The sequence below is a fragment of the Pipistrellus hanaki genome (assembly GCF_964339955.1).
Source record: "Pipistrellus hanaki genome assembly, chromosome: 7".
Classification (NCBI taxonomy): Eukaryota; Metazoa; Chordata; class Mammalia; order Chiroptera; family Vespertilionidae; genus Pipistrellus; species Pipistrellus hanaki.
Window position 1 is genome coordinate 84,971,615 of NC_140509.1, and position 18,012 is coordinate 84,989,626.

At 51.7% G+C, this 18,012-nt stretch overlaps 2 protein-coding genes across 10 annotated transcripts in view; one reads left to right on the forward strand and one right to left on the reverse strand.

Annotated features, from left to right (window-relative positions):
* The window catches only part of SYNJ2 (synaptojanin 2), a 65,568-nt gene extending 55,508 nt beyond the window's left edge, over positions 1-10,060 (forward strand). For 2 of the 6 annotated variants that reach the window (XM_084889700.1, XM_084889702.1), the window contains exons 23-27: positions 189-320; positions 2,274-2,383; positions 3,386-3,494; positions 4,931-5,067; positions 6,388-10,060. In XM_084889700.1, the coding sequence (XP_084745826.1) occupies positions 189-320; positions 2,274-2,383; positions 3,386-3,494; positions 4,931-5,067; positions 6,388-7,098 (1,199 nt within the window). In that variant the 3' untranslated portion in view covers positions 7,099-10,060. Of the gene's footprint in view, positions 1-188; positions 321-2,273; positions 2,384-3,385; positions 3,495-4,930; positions 5,068-5,440; positions 5,747-6,387 lie in introns of those variants that run through there. The other 4 variants (XM_084889701.1, XM_084889704.1, XM_084889703.1 and 1 more) reach the window with 4 other exon arrangements.
* A 3,113-nt stretch (positions 10,061-13,173) lies between these two features.
* Positions 13,174-18,012, reverse strand: part of SERAC1 (serine active site containing 1) — a 33,340-nt gene continuing 28,501 nt past the window's right edge. For 2 of the 4 annotated variants that reach the window (XR_014795508.1, XR_014795509.1), the window contains exons 16-18: positions 16,930-17,073; positions 14,091-15,425; positions 13,174-14,049 (exon numbers count right to left, since the gene is read on the reverse strand). Coding sequence is in view for 2 of the 4 variants with exons in the window: in XM_084889706.1 (XP_084745832.1) it covers positions 15,289-15,425; positions 16,930-17,073 (281 nt within the window). In the remaining 2 variants the exon portion in view is untranslated. Of the gene's footprint in view, positions 15,426-16,929; positions 17,074-18,012 lie in introns of all 4 variants that reach the window. The other 2 variants (XM_084889706.1, XM_084889707.1) reach the window with 1 other exon arrangement.

Here is an 18,012-nt window from a genome sequence, read left to right on the forward strand (position 1 = left end):
GTTTGGGGAGGAACACACCGCTCTGTGCTCTTCCGTCTCTGTGTCTCTCCCGCTGGACGGGGCTGGTCCAGGTCCCCTGAGCGCTCCCGCAGGCACCGGGTCCTGCCCTCCCGTGCCAGCCGCCAGGGGACACTCCACCCCGCCTGTGCCCCACGCTCACCTGCCCCTCCCGCCCGCGTGTCCTCCAGATGACGGCGCCCTGGCGGAGCTCACGCAGGAGCTGGAAGCCGCGGGGGACCGCCTCCGCGCTCCGAGCAGGTCTCTGTCGGTTCCCAACAGGCCCCGGCCGCCCCAGCCGCCGCAGAGGCCGCCCCCGCCAAGTAAGACCGCTGCGGGCTCCGCCTGCTGGCTGGCACGCTCCCGCCCCGCTCCCGCCCCGCCCCGCTCCGCTCCTGCCCCGCTCCTGCCCCGCTCCGCTCCAGCGGCCGTGTCACCTGCCCGCCTCCGGCCACATGCACCTGCCTCTGCACCCTGCACCCTGACACATGCACCTGCCTCTGCACCCTGCACCCTGCCCACACGCACCTGCCTCTGCACCCTGCACCCTGACACATGCACCTGCCTCTGCACCCTGCACCCTGACACATGCACCTGCCTCTGCACCCTGCCCACATGCACCTGCCTCTGCACCCTGCCCACATGCACCTGCCTCTGCACCCTGCCCACATGCACCTGCCTCTGCACTCTGCCCTCTGCCCTCTGCTCTCTGCCCTCTGCCCTCCTTGGGCCTCTTCTTGTCTTAAATCCGTGACATTTGATATGGGAGGTGCAGCTGGGTTCCTCTCAGAGTTGGCGATCCTTTGGGAGACTGTCCCGGGCCCCCTGTGGCTGCTTCTAGCTGCTTCCGTGGAGAATGGGAAACCGGGGCCTCAGCCCAGAGCAGGGCTTTTCAGCTTCTCCCCAACCCCACAGCGTCTTCCAGAATCTTCTCCCCTTGAGTGCTGCCACACACACACACACACACACACACACACGCGCACACACACACACACACACGCACGCGCACACACACACACACACACCACCCCTCTCTCTGTGTTAATCCTCACCAGACGACATGTTTTTCATTGATTTTTAGAGAGAGTGGAAGGGAATGAGGGAGCGGGAGAGAGAAACATTGATATGAGAGAGACACACCGATTGGAGCCTCCACACACACCCCAACCAGGGCTGGGATGGACCCTGCAGCCCAGCTACGGCCTTTCTCCAGGACGAGAGCCTTTGGTGCACAAGCTGATGCTGCAACCATTGAGCAGCACTGCCAGGGCCCCGGCCCTCTCCCCTGAGGAAATGCAGGCCCCTGACCTGTCACGTGACTGCACGCCCACCTCTCACCAGGCGACTTCCTTTCCGAGCCCAGCCCGCTGGCCCTGCCACTGCCCTGGGCCTCAGACACCCTCCCCCCAGCCCCTCCGAAAGCAGTGCCTGTCCCCCAGCTGTCCCAACGCCCGGACACGGCTGGGACATGCTTCTCACCGGTTGCGAGTTCCCTTTGCTGCTTACCACCCCCTGAGCCCCCCAGCTGTGGCCATTAGGCCTCGGTTTTGCTAAGACTTGACTCTCAGAATCGGGTTCCACGTGGCTTATGTCGCAGTAGTGACCAGTGGAGAGCCGGACGCACGCGGCTTTTCCCTTCTCTGAGTGGATACTCAGGAAATAAAACGTAAACAAACATCTTAAGTGCTGTATATTCTCGAGGAAAACTTGTAAACATAGATAAGTATAACAAAGACGTAATTTCTTCATTTTACTTGACTACCGAGAGAGAACAGCTGTGAATCCAAAGACTGCCAGCCTCCCTCCACTCATGCACATCGATATCCAATCTCTTATTTCCGTGTGTTTTACAAAGTGGGTGGCTGTGTTGTTTGGCCATTTGCCCTTCACCAGATGCCCGTGTCATTACCTGCTGTTCTGGGACGTGGCCTGTCCGTGGCTGCCCGTGCCGTTTAGCATAGAGTACTCGCCTGCTCTGGGGCTACTTCCGATTTTTAAAAGTTCGGTCCTCATCACAATCGCGTGTTCTAAGCCGCGTAAAGCCAGCGGGCCTGTGCACCCGCTGTGAGCCCCCGGGTGACATTTAACCAGCAGTTACAGGGAGGCCGTGCTTTGCCAGAGCATCTGCGTTCACACAGGAGCGTGGAGGGAGATGGGCCTCGTGGCCGCCGGTGCCCGCGCCCAGCTCCCCGCGCTGCCGCTGCCTCGCTGCCGCCCCGCGACGTGGCCGGAGGCACCGCGGCTCTGAGAGTAAGGCCGCCCGGCGGTTCTCACAGCAGGTCTGCTGGTGAAGAAGTCGGCCTCGGACGTGTCCATCTCCGGCACCCACGGCCAGTACTCCATCCTGCAGACAGCCAGGCTGCTGCCCGGAGCGCCGCAGCAGGCGGTGAGTGGAATGGAAACGTGCCGGGCCCCAGGGGCTGGCCTGTGGTTCGTCCTCGGCCCCTCGCCTCACCCCGGGTCACCCTTTCCAGCTCACACATCGACTGCTGCCTCTCTAACCCTCTAACTGCCCACCGGGTCCCCCCAAAAACCCCATAGCTTAGTCACGTGTTTTTTATGGGCTTTTCAATGGCCGTGCAGGGCCTGGGAGGGAAATCCCATTGATGAAAAATCCCAGTGTGGGGGGATTGCTGGCCTCCAGACTCACCTCTTCTCTCTCTCCCAATGCCTGGCTTGGACCGGGGTGTGCAGAGTAGTGCGAGGCAGAAGGGAAAGGAGAGAAATTCTGATCCATTGCTGGACAAAATTAGGATGACGCTGGGGTGAAGGTAGCTGAGAGAAGAGGCTAAACCAGGCCCGAGGGGCCTAAATACCACAGGAAGGCCTGGGAGTGACAGCAGCTTTGCAGGGAGAGGGGTGGAGTGCCAGAGGAGGCCCGGGCTGCGGAGACTGTGGGTGGAGGTGGGTGGCGTCAAGGCGAGGAAGAAGGGAGGAGGCCTGGGTGCTGGGTCCCGGGACAGGGGCAGAGGGCGGGCCAGATGCCATGCGGTCCCCGCAGGGGGTTGGCTACCCTTCAGTCCGGGGTTCGCAGGCATAAAGGCTGGTTAACAAAGGGACCCTGCTGGTTAAACGGGGTGAGGAGACAGAAAAGGCACTTTGAAGGGAACGTATCTGGAAGGCACTTGAATAACTCCGCTGGGCCATGAAATGGCTCCGGCTCTCTCCTGGTTATGGAGAGAAGGTTGGCGGCTGGCTTGTCCTCATTGCAAACACCGGTGCCCCCGGTGGGGAGGCCTGGGAGCCGGCTCCGGGCAGGGGCCGAGGACGCGGTTCAGAGCGGACGGTGCGTTCGTCACGCTGATGGCTCGGAGCAGATGAGTGGGCAGGGAGCTGGCCCGGCGGCTTCCTTCCTGTGCTCCTAATGCTTCTCTCCTCTCTGCCCCAGCCCAAGGCCAGGACGGGCATCAGCAAGCCTTACAACGTCAAGCAGATCAAGACCACCAACGCCCGGGAGGCCGAGGCCGCCATCCGCTGTCTCCTGGAAGCCAGAGGCGGTAGGTGCCCCAGCCTCCTCCCGCCGGGGGAACGCTGTCCTCCTTTCTTCTTCTTCTTTTTTTTCAAGTTTATTGCATTTTATTTTTTTTAAATATATTGATTTTTTTACAGAGAGGAGGAGAGAGGGATAGAGAGCTAGAAACGTCGATGAGAGAGAAACATTGACCAGCTGCCTCTTGCACACCCCCTACCGGGGATGTGCCCACAACCAATGTACATGCCCTTGACCGGAATCGAACCCGGGACCTTTCAGTCCGAAGACCAACGCTCTACCACTGAGCCAAACCGGCTTCGGCTCTGTCCTCCTTTTCATCTGCCTACTAAACAGGACCGAGAGGAGGAAAGAATTTTTCCCTAAAGGCAGGATTAAACAAAAGCCGCCTTAGCAACATTTTGTAGAATTCTACCATTTAAAGTTATATCTTTAAAATTCAGTGAGCACATAAAGAGGATCCCAGGGTTGTGAAGCAGTGCTTAAGGGAGAGGGTGACATAAAGACAAATGAATGTTGGCCAAGGTTGATGCCCCAGGCTCTGACCCATCCTGCGGAAGAAAGAGCACTCAGGCACACATCCCTGTTCCAGACACAAAACCCACTTTTTAAGCCACCAGCAGCTCTCGGCTTGATGTCAAAGAGCCCACAGGTAATTTAACTGCCTGTTCACACAGCTGCCGTCACTTCCCTTAGCCCACGTCCGTCATATGTTAGCTGAGCACCCCCCGTACATTCACATCCCTAGGATTTAGGGAGCGGGGAGAGCATGGCCTCTGAAAAGCCACTTGCCATACAAGGGACTGAGTTGTTTTTAGTCAGGGTGTTTAACTTACTTGGGATTTTCAAATAACATCGAAAGAGGGCAGGAAGTAAGAGGGCGAGAAACACTGCTGTAGGGTAACATCATCTCAAGTGGTTTCTTTTTCATTTAAATCTATTTTCAAATAAATATTTGTTAAACATCAAATTTTTTTTCATTGATTTTAAAGAGAGAAGGGAAGGGGGACAGAAAGAGAGAGAGAGAGAGAGAGAGAGGAAGAGGGGGGGGGGGAGGGAGAGGAAGAGAGAGACAGATATAAACATCAGTTTATTTTTCCACTTATTTATGTATTCATTGGTTGATTCTTATATGACATGGGATTGTACCTTGTATCAGAGATACACCGAACCAACTGTGCTACCTGGTCAAGGCTGTTTTTTAATTTCTTTTTAAATCCTATATAATGAAAGCCTAGTATGCAAATTGTCCCCTCGACCAGAAGTTCAGCCAGGAGGTGGGGCCGGCCAGCCAACTGCCCACAGCTCCTTCCCCGGACGGAGAAGCATCCTTTTTAGAGAAAAAATAAAGGAAATATACCCCATCGATAAATTACCCTCAGAATGTAGATTATCTAAAGATTGCTTGGCCCGGGCTCGTCAGCCGTGCGCTTTGTGTTCCAGGCCCCCCGGGGGAAGTCCTGAGGGACCCGGAGTCCTCCAAGCCGGAGCCCGCGGCGGGCGCGGCCCCGCTCCTGCCCCGCCGGCCTGCACCCAGGGTCCCCGCCATGAAGAAGCCCACCTTCAGGCGGACCGGGAAGGTAAGAGCTGGCCGCACCCGCCTCTTGCCCCCGAGTCGCTCGAACCCCGCACGTCTGGCTGGATAAGAGTCCCATCTCGACGAGTCTCTCTCTCCGTAAACACGAGCCCCTGGCTCGGCCCCGTCCGGGAGGAGGTTGCCTGGCCATCGCCTTCTCCCCCGCGCGCCCGGCTCTGGCTGCGGGAAAGCCCGGGATCCCCTCCACGCGGGGAGCACCTCGGAGGGGGCCTGCTGCCCGGCTCCGGACCCCGCCGTGTGTCCGGGCGGGCGTGCGGGCCGCGTGGGCAGTGCCGTTGGCATCGGGAGAACGGAAGCGGTCCCGGCGGGCCGCCGCGAGGTGGACGAGCCGCCTCTTCTCGCCGCTTCTCTTGCAGATTGTGTTCTGCTCTGGCTCCCCAGTCCCCCCGCCTTGCTTGCTGCTTCAGAGACATGAGTTTGTCAGGACGGTAGCCGCCCAGAGACTGGCACCTCTAGAGGCACCTGGACCTTCCGTCTGACCTCAGTGTTCTAGTGCCGGACGCCCGGTAACCCGCGCTGCTCTTGGCAATGACCCCTGCTCTCCCGGCGGACGTGCGGGCCGGGCCCGCCCCTCGCGCGCACCCAGCTCGCCGCTCCTCTGCCCCCTTTGGCTTGTGGCGCCTGTCGTTTCCCTCCTCCTCTCCCCGTCCTCCCTTTGTCTCTCGCCTTAAAAGCCAGGCGCAGAAACTAGCCCATGGCCCAGCCCGCCGGAGGGGCTGTGCCTGCCGGCTGTTGTCTGAAGAAGCAAAGCAAACACTGCCGGCCGAGCTGCCGCGGCCACTGCGCACAAAGCTTCCTTTGGCCGCGCCGCTCGGTCTCGGGAGCTTTGGATTCGGACCGAGGAGGCACAGTGTGCGTGGAACGGTTTCCGTCCGTCCGTCCACATTCAAACCCCACGCCCAGGAGCAGGGTCTCTGCCTCCTGCGGTTGGCCCGACGCCGGGGCCTACGCGGCTCTGCATTGGCTTATCTGGGTCTCAACCGCGAGCGCGCTGGGAGAGGACCGAGGAGCCCCCTCCCCGGAGCAGAGGGAGCCCTGTCTCCGGGACGCCTGTGCCCTGGTTTTCAAGCCCCGCTTGCCTCTCGTTGGCCCGTGGTCCTCCTGACCCGTGTGTGTGTGTGTGTGTGTGTGTGTGTGTGTGTGTTTCTGCCGTGTCCTCTCCCTGGTCACGTGGCCGCATCCCGGACATTCTCAAATCCTGGGTTTCCAGAATGTCCCCGGGCCCCGCAGCTCCGGCGGAGGCTGAGCCGGTGCCCCAGCCCCCGCCAGCGTGTCACTCACTCCGTGTCCCGCCTCTCCCCAGCCCGCGTCGCCGGAGGAGCCGCCCGGGCCACCGCCTGTCCACTTCACCATCGGGCCCCCCGAGACGAGCCTGGACCCCCCTCCGCCTGCGCCCGCCCCGCCCGTTCCCAAACCAAGGACGCTGCCGCCGGGGAGAGGCGCCGAGGGGCGGCCGGGCCCGGGGACGCCGGCGCCCGAGGACGGCCCTGCCGGGGCCCCGCCGCCCCTCCCGGGGGCGCCGCCTCCACTGCCCCTGGTGCCCCCCCGGAGGAAGAAGTCCGCCCCGGCCGCCTTCCACCTGCAGGTGCTGCAGAGCCACGGCCAGCTCCTCCAGGACCTGGCCCGCAGCAGCCTCCGCGGGGACTGCCCCCCGGCCCGCCCGCCCGCCGGGGGCGCCCCCCTCCCGCCGCCCGCCAGCGCCCAGGCCGCCCGCCCCAGGGAGCCCGGACCCCGGGCGGCCTCACCCCTGGGCGACGGCCAGGACCCCTTCCGGAGCCTCCTCCAGCACCCCGCCCTGGCGAGCGGCGCCTGGCTGTCCCAGAGCTCCGAGCCCCTGGGCGCGGGCCCCGGGCTCCTCCGGAGGGCGCACACGGCCCCGCTGCAGGTCAGCGGCCCGGCCCCCGAGGAGCGGCCACCAGCGCACGGGCACCCAGACCCGGGCCCCTGGGCCGCCGCCGGCGACACGGACCGGAGGACGGTGCTGCAGGCCTTCGACCCGCTGGCGGAGACCTGACGGAGCCCGGCCGCGCCCTGCAGACCGCGGGCCTCCCCCCGGGGCGGCGCCCGCGGGGAAAAGCCCGTCCCCCTCGGTGCCCCCGGAGAGGCCTCTGTGTGCAGGCACGCGGATGCCGCTGCGTGCTCCTGTCCCCTCCTGTGCAGTTTACAGAAACCGTGTCTCTCACTCCAATAAGATGATGGCTCAGCCCCCAGGGTGTGACTGTTCCAGACGCGCGCGTCTCGAGTTTCCGCTCGGGGCCCGGGAAGGAGCCTTTCCGGCGGGGTCTGCGTGCGGGTGTTCAAAACGGAGTTCGAGGACGACGCCCAAGTCCCCTCCCGTCCAGCGTTAAGTGGCTGTTGGGCTTACGTGTGTCTGTGGTGTTCCTTCATTTCGTTTGTATTTTACAGGTTAGAGTCATGGTTTGGTGCAGCGCCTGGGGGCGGATGCCTAAAGTCAGGCTCACACGCACCGGTAGCTGGCACCACGGGGAGCCGTGCCTGACCGCTTGGCACCGGTTAGAATCGTCAAAGACAGAGGCAGCAGAGAGGTCAACCCGGCCACCGGGCTGCCCACCCCCGGGGGTTTATTTATGTGCGTGTACCTGTGAGCCTTGACCGTGCGGGGACGGGGTCTGTACCTTTGGGGGCCTGAAGCATATACCATCCGCTTAGCCTGAGCTTCACCCGCTCCAGACGCCCGTGTCCTGTCTCAGATGTGCACGGCCCGTGCCCTGCTACGGCCCTGACCCTGGTGTGCTGTGTACACCAGTGTTTACATGCCGTCTAGCCCCTTTTGAAGGAAACCTTGTGAGTTCGTTTCTTCCCTTATATTCCCTACCTGGTAAACGCACAAATGGGAGAACACCTTCTGGGCATGCCGTGGGTCCTCAGGGTCACGGTAATGCCTGCCTGCTGTAGCCGGGTCTGTGCTGCAGTGGCAGGAAGGAGAGCCCTTCTCCATGAGGCAGCGTCTCTGGATTGGCTTCTCTCTCTGTCTGTTGGGTCTGTTTTTTACCTGCGTTTCCCCTCTACATCTCCAACACCACTTCTTGCCCGTGAAATCATTTAAAAAGAAATGGCCATTCTGTTCCACATCGAAAAAAACAATGTTAGAAGGCCTAGAGCAGTAGTCAGCAAACTGCAGCTTACGAGCCACAGGTGGCTCTTTGGCCCCTTGAGTGTGACTTTTCCACAAAACACCACTGCCTGGGCGAGTCTGTTTTGAAGAAGTGGCGTTAGAAGAAGTGTAAGTTTAAAAAATGCGGCTCTAAAAGGAATTTCAATTATTGTACTGTTATTTGGCTCTGTTGACTAATGAGTTTGCCATCCACTGCCCTAGAGTTTCATTTGGAGAAGATATTGTATTTTTGCTAATAAATTCACTGGCAAAAATCTTAGTGTGTCACATGGCATACGGAGGAACCTTTTACATCATAGGGCCACACACAGTGAGTCTGGGCTCCCCTGATGTGAGCGGGAACCCCTCACTCAGTGCGGATGGTTGGGATGGCCGGGATGGCCTTGCCCAGGCAACACCACTCTCTCCTTACTGATCAGACCTCGGGGTGTTCAGGATTATTTCTCATTGCCACCATCAAGGTACACATACAGATCTTAAATACGGCACTCAACTCAAAAACCAAACCACATTATTTCACTTCGTCGGAAAACTGAGCACAGAAAAAGGCGTTACTGACCCATAGAGATGAGCAGAACACACGCATTGTCCTGTCAGAAAAAGATGGTGTTTCCGGCCCACGGCGCTAGGACACCTTCTGGAGTACGTGCTTTGTATCATCTCTACCTCCCTAGCAACTGCAAACAAAGAATGTAATCCTCGAACGCCTCAGAGGAAGCAAGCAAGCAGGACGGGTAGCGGGCTCGGAGAAGTTCGATGATTTGCAGCGGCTCCTAGAGCACACTTGGAAATGGAAGCAAAGGTTTCTTAACGCAACCATGCTTCTTGTCTGCCACCTGTTTTCCCGCCAAAGGGAGGTGCATTTGAAAGCAGGTGCGTGTAGCCATCGGCTGGAAAAGCAGGGGAAGTCTGTGCCACCACAGTTGCTTGCAATGCTGGGAACAGGCCTGATTCTCAAGTTACCAGTGACGGGCACAGGAGCTGAGTGTCAGTGGAGGCAGGCGCTGGTCCCACCAGCAGCACGTAGGGATCCAGCAGTGAGCAGTGGCGCGCGGGGTGGTGTCGGCCTTGGGACGCAGCCGCGGGAACAGGACCAGTTGTTTAACAGGATGAGCTGAACAAGTACGTGGTCCCGGTGTTCACGGTCAGGGGCCGCACAGAGGCTGGATTTTGAGTTAGTGTGTGAGGCTCCCAACCACCTTCCTCTGAAGGAGACAATCGGCGTCACCTTATTTATTTTTTAAATGGAGGCGGCCTGGCTGCCGGTCTCCTCGGTGAGGGGCAGGCCGCGGATAACACAGTGAGGGCTGCCATTATCGGGGATGTCACTGTGGGTTTGTATTTTCGGTGTTTCTTGGATACTCGCTCCCACGCGGGGCTTTTCACTGGGACCTGTCGTCTATGTCATTCCTTCTCTGTGAGACGGTACGTCCGCTGCAGTCCGCGTTTTCAGCAAGGTACTGGGCAACTCGGCACGCTCCCGGGGACTCCGGTGGCCCTCTTCCCTCACACGGTGTCATCTCCGACTTGCTGGCTATTTTTAAAATTTATTCCAGTAAATTACTGGAATTGGACATCTGTCTAAGCAATTCCTGTAAAGGTTTTACAGTGTTGAAGTTCAAGACAGTTAATAGAATTCTCCTGATGTGTATAAGTATAAGCAAAGTAATGTATTAAAACTTTATAACAGAGTGATTTATTTCAACAGCAAGGAAAGCCACAAAAATTATTTATTGATTGACTGGCAATTAAAAAAACCTTGTAATGTTTATTTGAAGTGATTATTTGTACTGAAATTGTAAAAAAGAAATCTATTAAATGTTTTGTCTTTGTTTTGTAATTTGCCTTTTTTTTTTTTAGATATGAAGAGAATCTTGGGGTAGCTTTTTTGGCTAGCCTTCTGTTCTGGGTGAAATGTGACTACATTACAAATAGTTTTCCTCTATTTGAGTTTTATTTTTTCAACCATCAGACTGAGTTGAAAAAGCATTAGAATCATTTGGTTAAGAATTCGTGACTTGAATAATGTGGGTAGGGACCACTATGACGCCATACATAATAACTTTAAGCTATAATATAAGATGTGAGCGATGCGAGAATTCGTTTTCTGTAGGGTCTTATAGCCGACATGCAATCTTAGACTGCTCGATTGGTTTGAGTGCATTACTGTGTCGAGGCAGAAGAGAGTAAACAATGTTCAAGTTCTGTCTAGGTTGGTTTTCAGCTAATTAACACAAAAAATACATTAAAAATGTTCTCTGATGATTTCTAGGAATGAGAATATACTGACAATCTTGAAATAATAAAGATGGCTAGTCCTTCCTGCGCTGTAAGTACCATTCTGAAGTCCCTTGACCTGACTGCACAGCCCCTGGGCTTGGCTGGGGAGGAGGAAACCACTGGTTACGATCCTTTCTTTTCCAAGGTCATGGGGGAGAGGGGTTTGACACCCGCTCCCTGAGGAGGCCAACTGTTTGTGTCTACGGAATCACCGCTAACTCAGTGATGTAGGAGAGTACAAAAGAGTGACTGTGGACACACGGCCAGGGGACAGTTGAGTGAAGAGGATTAAGGATTTGACAAGTAGCAACGTGGATTTATGTGCATGGAAAGGGAGAGAACTTCAGAAGACCTTCCATGACAGTTTAGGATTTTATTCTGCAGATAATAGTGGGTAACAGAAACCTAAACAAATCTGTTAAGAGTGGCTATGGGTACAGGCTTTGTAGGCCGGTGTGGACCAGGGGCTGAGCATCCACCCATGAACCGAGAGATCACTGGCTTGATTCCCCATCAGGGCACATACCTGAGTTGCGGGCTTGCTCCCCAGTAAGGGGCGTGCAGGAGGCAGCCAATCAATGATGTTTCTATCTCTCTATCCCTTTCCCTTCCTGTCTCTCTAAAAATCAATTTTAAAAAAACATTTAAAATTTTAGCATATGTTATTCTAAAAAAAGATTACAGGCTTTGCCTGAGCTAATAGAAACTCTTCAAAGCACCTGGAATATAGTGTATAAATGGTGTCTGTGGCGGGGGAGAGGGGATCTTACATTATCTTCCTGAGAGATAGTGGAACATATAATTGTTCATATTGGTCTCTTATGAACCTTAGTATTTGTGTGTTATCAGTTGAAATGACTTCTCATTTTTTCTTTATTTTATTGATCTTGTACAGAGAGGGAGAGAGATAGTTAGAAACATCGATGAGAGAGAGTCATCGATCAGCTGCCTCTTGCACACCCCCTACTGGGGATATGCTCACAACCAAGGCACATGTCCTTGACTGGAATCGAACCCGGGACTTTTCAGTCCCCAAGCCAACGCTCTATCCATTGAGCCAAACCGGTTTCGGCCTCATTTCTTTTTTAAAAAATATTGTTGAAAGTATTACACATCTCCTTTTTCCGCCATGGACCCCCCTCCAGCCCACCCTGGCCACAGGCCCTTAACACCCCACCGTGTGCATCCATGGGTTATGCACTGAAGTTTGGATTAAACTAAAAATCTAAGATTCTAGTAAGTTTAGTGTTTCCCAACCTGGGACCAGGTACTGAACTCTATGGCCATGTTTCTAAACTCCAAGACCAAGTTGAACATACATTAGGAAGTGTGTTCATAGCCAAAACTGGTTTGGCTCAGTGGATAGAGCATCGGCTTGGGGACTGAAAGGTCCCGGGTTTGATTCCGGTCAAGGGCATGTGCCTTGGTTGCGGTCACATCCCCAGTTGGGGGTGTGCAAGAGGCAGCTGATGGATGATTCTCTCTCATCGATGTTTCTCCCTCTCTATCCCTCTCTTCCTCTCTGTAAAAAATCAATAAAAAATATATATTTTTAAAAAGTCTGTTCATAAAAACCAGGAAATTTTACAAGAAATGGCTTGTTCTAAATTTGAAAATTTCTTAGATATTAAACTGGTTTATGTCTTTTGTTCTATTAAGGTAATACATATATATATATATATATATATATAAAAAAGCCTAAGGGACCAAACAACTGGTGGGCCAGTCGCTATGACACACACTGACCACCAGGAGACAGATGCTCAACGCACAGGATGGGGCTCCCTCCTGTTTGGATCGGGCCTGCGGGGATTGGGCTGAAACCGGCTATCCAACATTCCCCAAAGGGTCCCGGATTGCAAGAGGGCACAGGCCAGGCCGAGGTGTTACCAGTTCATAATCAAATGTCACTTTTCATAAACTTCCAATCTATTTTAAGTGATTAGCTATTGGGAGTGTTCAATATCCAATACAAGGGCACAATCAGTTGTAGGAAGTACTTTAAAGTGACATTTATTTAAATGCTTCAATTTTTGCATGGACATAATTTTTATACCAAATGTCAATTAATATGTTTGATATTACGAAGGAGTAAAAATTCAGGATGGTATGCCTAAAGCTCAAATTTTAGGAATTGGAGTTTGAGAGGCATTGTGAATTATGAACCAAGTTCAAGACACATCACTGTCTCACACTGCACTGTGCTTCTCACTAGGAAGTGAATGCTGGTGCTCCCACCTCAGGCAGGCACAGGGCGCAGGCCTGCACCCTCCACCGTATCCTGCGTGTCGGCATAGCCTGGGTGACTGGTTGAGATGCTGGTGAGAAAGGTATCATGACCCTCTTTTGTAGTCTCTTTCTGTGGCGACATTTAATGTAAACTCTGGGGAAAAGGGGACTCGGTGCCCTTGAAATTTAGGGCTGACAATGTAATCTGGTAGGTTTAGGGGAAATGTAACCAGAAAGAAAGAAATAGTTATAAGTAAAAATAACTGACTTTTCATTTTCATTCTAGCTGTATTTACAGCTTGCTTTCAGTAATTTGTTTGGTAACACCTATATTCTGTTTACTTCCTTCTTAAACAAGATCATAAAAAGTGACTTTTCACATGAGGGAGAAAGTGATATGAATCTTTTGAGTTTTTCCCCCCAGAAAGGATATTTAAACAAAGCTGATCAAATTCCCAGAGTGTTTTATTGATGGTCTAAGTTTGAAACTATTTCAAATACATGTTTTCATACTTAGTGTTTTTAAAGCATTTTTCATGCAATGATTATTTAAAAAACATTGACTTAACTATCACAAAATTGATAAAGTCAACCCATGTACATTTATATCCATTTCATAGGCAGAATAAAAAGAAATGTAAGTGCCTTGCCTGGAAAACTATGTGATTTAGTACTTCAGTGGATCCCTCTCCCAGACCTCAGTTAAAAGCACCGCTATAACAGCTCTATAGAGGTTTAAGGAGTGGGGCTTCATTGCATCACTCTACGGTTAATGAACAGTTGTTTTCATGGAAACCAGGAAAAGAAAATGAACCAAGTGTATCTACCCCTTCTCCCCATAGCATCCCATTAGCTAGCATTTATTATTTAATATTGTTAGCTCGTAACCATGCACTCACTGTATCTACACAATAATACAAGTGGTTAAGTCACTTGTTAGGTTGTTGCAAATTAAACAATTAGATGTTGACAGGGTTTTACTGATGACCTGTACTCGTTTTAGCTTTGATTATCCATTCTACAATGTCCATCATCTTCAAAATGGTTATATCCTATATAATAAAAGTCTAATATGCAAATTGTCCCCTCGATGGGGAGTTCAGCCAGGGGGTAGCCGACTGGCCAACTGCCCGTGGCACCTCCCCCCAGTGGGCCCCATCGAATCAGCCCCGATCGGGGGCACGCCGGCTGGCCAGACCCCACCCGTGCACAAATTCATGTACCAGGCCTCCAGTGAGCTCAATAAGACTTAGCAATTCCACTCCTTGTATACATCCAAGAGAATGAAAAACAGCACAATACCCCCAAATTCCAAAGAATCTAAATGTTTAAGCAGCACAATACCCCCAAATTCAAAGAACCTAAATGTCCATCACCAGATGAATAAGTGTGGTATATCCATACAATGGAGTATTACTTGGCCATAAAAAGGAATGAAGCCCCGATACATGCTTCCTCAAGGGTGAACCCTGAAAACATTACACTAAGAGAAAGAAGCCAGACACAGAAGGGCACATAGTGTATAATTCCATTTATATTCAAGTCCAAAACACGCAAATCTGTAGAGACGAAGTAGATTAGTGTTTGCCAGGGCTGGGGGAGAAAAGGTGAGGTGTGATTGCTACGGGCTATGGGGTTCCTCCAGGAGATGATAAAAGTGTTCTGAGATCAGTGGTGATGGTTGCACGACTCTGTAAATTTACTAAAAATAAACAACCTTGAGTTAAGGTAAATTTTATGAAATGTGAATTATATCTCAACAATGTCATTATTTAGAAAAAGTCAACATGATTTCCTATTTCTCACTTGCTGGAGGTCAAAGGAGCAGGAAAGAAAGGGATGTTTTACTTGGCCTAAAGAGAATTGAGAACCTTGATACTAAGTGTTACTAATCTATACAATGGCTTAGAATAGTTTTATTCACACTGTGATCAATAGTGGATTAGCTACTTTATCTGGGAAAAATACAAGTATAGGTAGCTAAAGTCTGGAAAGCATTACTATAAGCTAGATCTTTTTAGAGAAATATCTGTTCTCAGCCATATGAAAATAAAAACGTACAAGGAACTGGCCCATGGGTGGCAACAGGTCTAACAGTTAACAGTTAGACAAAGGTTTACACTTACATGTTAGTAAAAATTTACAGCACGTGGAATCCCAGAACAAAAACAGTCTTTTATGTTCTAGATCATTCTCTGCCCGCTCCAGGTGCTCTCCCACTAGCTTGTCGTGGTAAGCTGGCGGCGCGGTCCCTTCAGAAGCCACCAGTGCTCCGCTCGCGTCAGCCATAGGCGGTCACAGGGGACACAGGTACTCTCCATCCACAGCAGCGTGTTCACAGGGACAGCACTGCACAGCATCCACTGGCCCCCATGGAATTCCCTGAAATCGAAAGCATCCGTCCAGCCCTTCCTTCTCCGAGTGCCACTCTGTGCTTGTGCTTTGCAGTGTTCTGCTGCCTGCAACAGACTCCAGACCACGCGATGCCACAGTGACTATGTTTGCATGATTGCTTCAAAAGAGACCACCGAGCTTCACATGAAAAATGGAAGGCAATTGTCAGTTTTCAAGGTCTTTGGCTAAAGCTTCCCGGATGAACTGTAAGGTACGTTGGTACAAAAAAGCATCCTTTTTCTTTGGCTTACAAATGTTCAGATGGTTCACGTCCACAGGAATTAGATCTCCAATGCCTAAATCTGAAGAAAACAAAAATGTGAACAAAATCTAAGCAAAAATGTAAGCTTCTCCTCTATCAATAATGAAAGAGGCCAAATTTGCAGTTCTAAATGTTCACTCGGTTGTGACTCTTAAAAGATAAAGGATCTAGCTAAGTTTCACTGTAGCTAAACTATATTTGATTAATCATGCCTGAATGGATTCTCAGAAGGTATAATTATAATTATACATTTCACAAATTCATTTGTATATTTCCTAATTTAGTAGTGAATAGAGCCTGGTCACTATAATATAATGAAACACTTTTTCTAGAGTCTTTACTATAAAACTTGATAATGAGCTCCCTTGTCCCAATATAAAGAATGGGGATATCTCACATAGGGTCCATTCTAGCCATAGCCGGCTGTGGTGGAGGTGACCCAGAACAAGGCACACACAGAATGGTGTTGAGGCGATGTCACTACAAGCAGTTAGTCCATAAGTTAACTTTGCTTTTGGTTTAAGCTTCCAAAGTCCTTTTTGGAAAATACCAGCAGCTGTTCCTGAGCTCTCCAACTTCTCAATAGTAACTGCCCACCCTATGGCACATTTCCTGGAGGAAAACCATCCCTAGGTTTCACTGGAGCATGAAGGCTTTTCATCTTATTTAGGGAGCATGGAGGAGGTTCGGACCAAACGTGTTATGCAAACCGAAGAGCCACCCAGCAAGTGCTCCGCCTCACACGGTCCGGCTGCAGGGGCACATGGGCTCTGGGACAGCACCTACGCCCGCTGCCTGGTGATCGGAAAAGGGTTTCACAGCAAGCTGAGGAGCCCGGGAGTGACAGGCAGGGTCACTGCCATCACGGAGTAATCAAGGAGCCACAAGGAGAACGAAGATTTGGGCCCTCCTCTCAGAGCCGATGGCCCAGTGCAATCAATACACTGCAGGAGCAGGTGCTGTCATTCCCTCACTTCAGGATTATGAAGAGATTCTACTTTTAACATTAGTTTTTCCCATCAGAATCTTTGTTGAATGGTCCATATATCTTCCATTTATTTACTAAAGCCTCCATACCTTTAGGTGATCTTTTTTAAGGTTTCTGCATGCAGGTATCAGTCTTTTAAATGAAAAGCCCCTTTCAATCTAGCTAATACCCTGTTTCCCCGAAAATAAGACAGTGTCTTATATTAATTTTTTCTCCCAAAGTTGCGCTAGGTCTTATTTTCAGGGGATGTCCTATTTTCGGGGAAACACGGTAGAAGGGTTTTGTGTTCTTACTGAATACAATAGAGTTCACTGTTGATGGCTGATTTAGAGTTAGCCAATTAACCTTTGCCATCTAATCAACTATGAAGGGTGGGAGTGGTAATACCAGGTTATATGGTTTTGGAGAAATGTCAGTCTGTGGCTGAGAAGAATAGCAGGATTAGAATCTAGATCTCCCGGAAACTGAGAAACTAAATGTAGAAGCTGACGTTTATCTTAAATGCTGGGCATCGCCAACCAGGTGTGTGACGCCGCCCGCGCCTGCAGGGGCGTACCTGCTGAGTCCACAGGCACCACGTGGAGCTTGAGCATGCTCCCAATGGACGTCGGCAGTGTCTCCACGAAACTCAGCACCTGGAAGTTTCTGTCTTTAGCAAACTTCAGAAAGTCATCCTGTAGTGCCTTAAGCGCAGGACAATCTGAAATCATAGAGAATAAGGCTGAGCAGGCTCTGTTTATCCAATTCACAGTAAAATGCATTAACCTTCCAAGTGTGAGGGAAAATCAGGGTTCTAATTTGGATGGTGGCTCATTTACCGCCTCTACTTCCTTAAGCTGAGAGTAGAGGGCTAAATGCAAAAACAAGCGGCCAGTTTTGGGGGGAGAGCTCCCACATTACTGCTGACAGGAAGCAGCCCCCAGTGTGTGGGACTCGGGGTCCCCCCCCTGCCGTGTGCTGGCTGGCATCCCACACCCACCCTACAGCACAGCCTCCCATACCACAGCCTGTCTACAGCAGAACCCTCAGCCTCAGGTAAAAGGACTACCACGAAGCTCAGAGTATTAGAAAATCAGATCTGAGGAGCAACAGAAAACCGGATGGGGAAGAAACAGAGAGAAACTTACAACCCCCACTAATTTGTCTCTTTAGAATGATTTTAAAAGATAATGGATCAATGAACAAGAAATAGCTTATGAAAATAAAATTTGACTGCAAAAATGAAATTCAACAAGAAGTTCAACAAAATTAACTCTCTCTGCATAAAGGTGAGAGGAAACAGGAATAAAGAGACATCTGGCACGTTAAGCTCACGCCGAGGGCTGCACACCCTGACCCACAGGTACTCCGGGGTAAGAAAACGCTGACTAATGAAAGCAAATGCAGGGTGGGCAAAAGTAGGTTGACAGCTGTGACTATGCAAAACACAGAGTTTAATCTTGTAGTATTATTTGCCAGTTTCCATGTGAACAACTGTAAACCTGCTTTGGCCCTGCCCTGTATACAATGCTTTGCAGCTGATATGGTGAAAACCTTCAAAGCGTGTGCATGTTTTAACAGTTGATGATTTTCCAAATTCATGGATAAAAGCAATTGGTAATTTGGAATTATACTTAAAACCTTATGTAATTTAAATTTT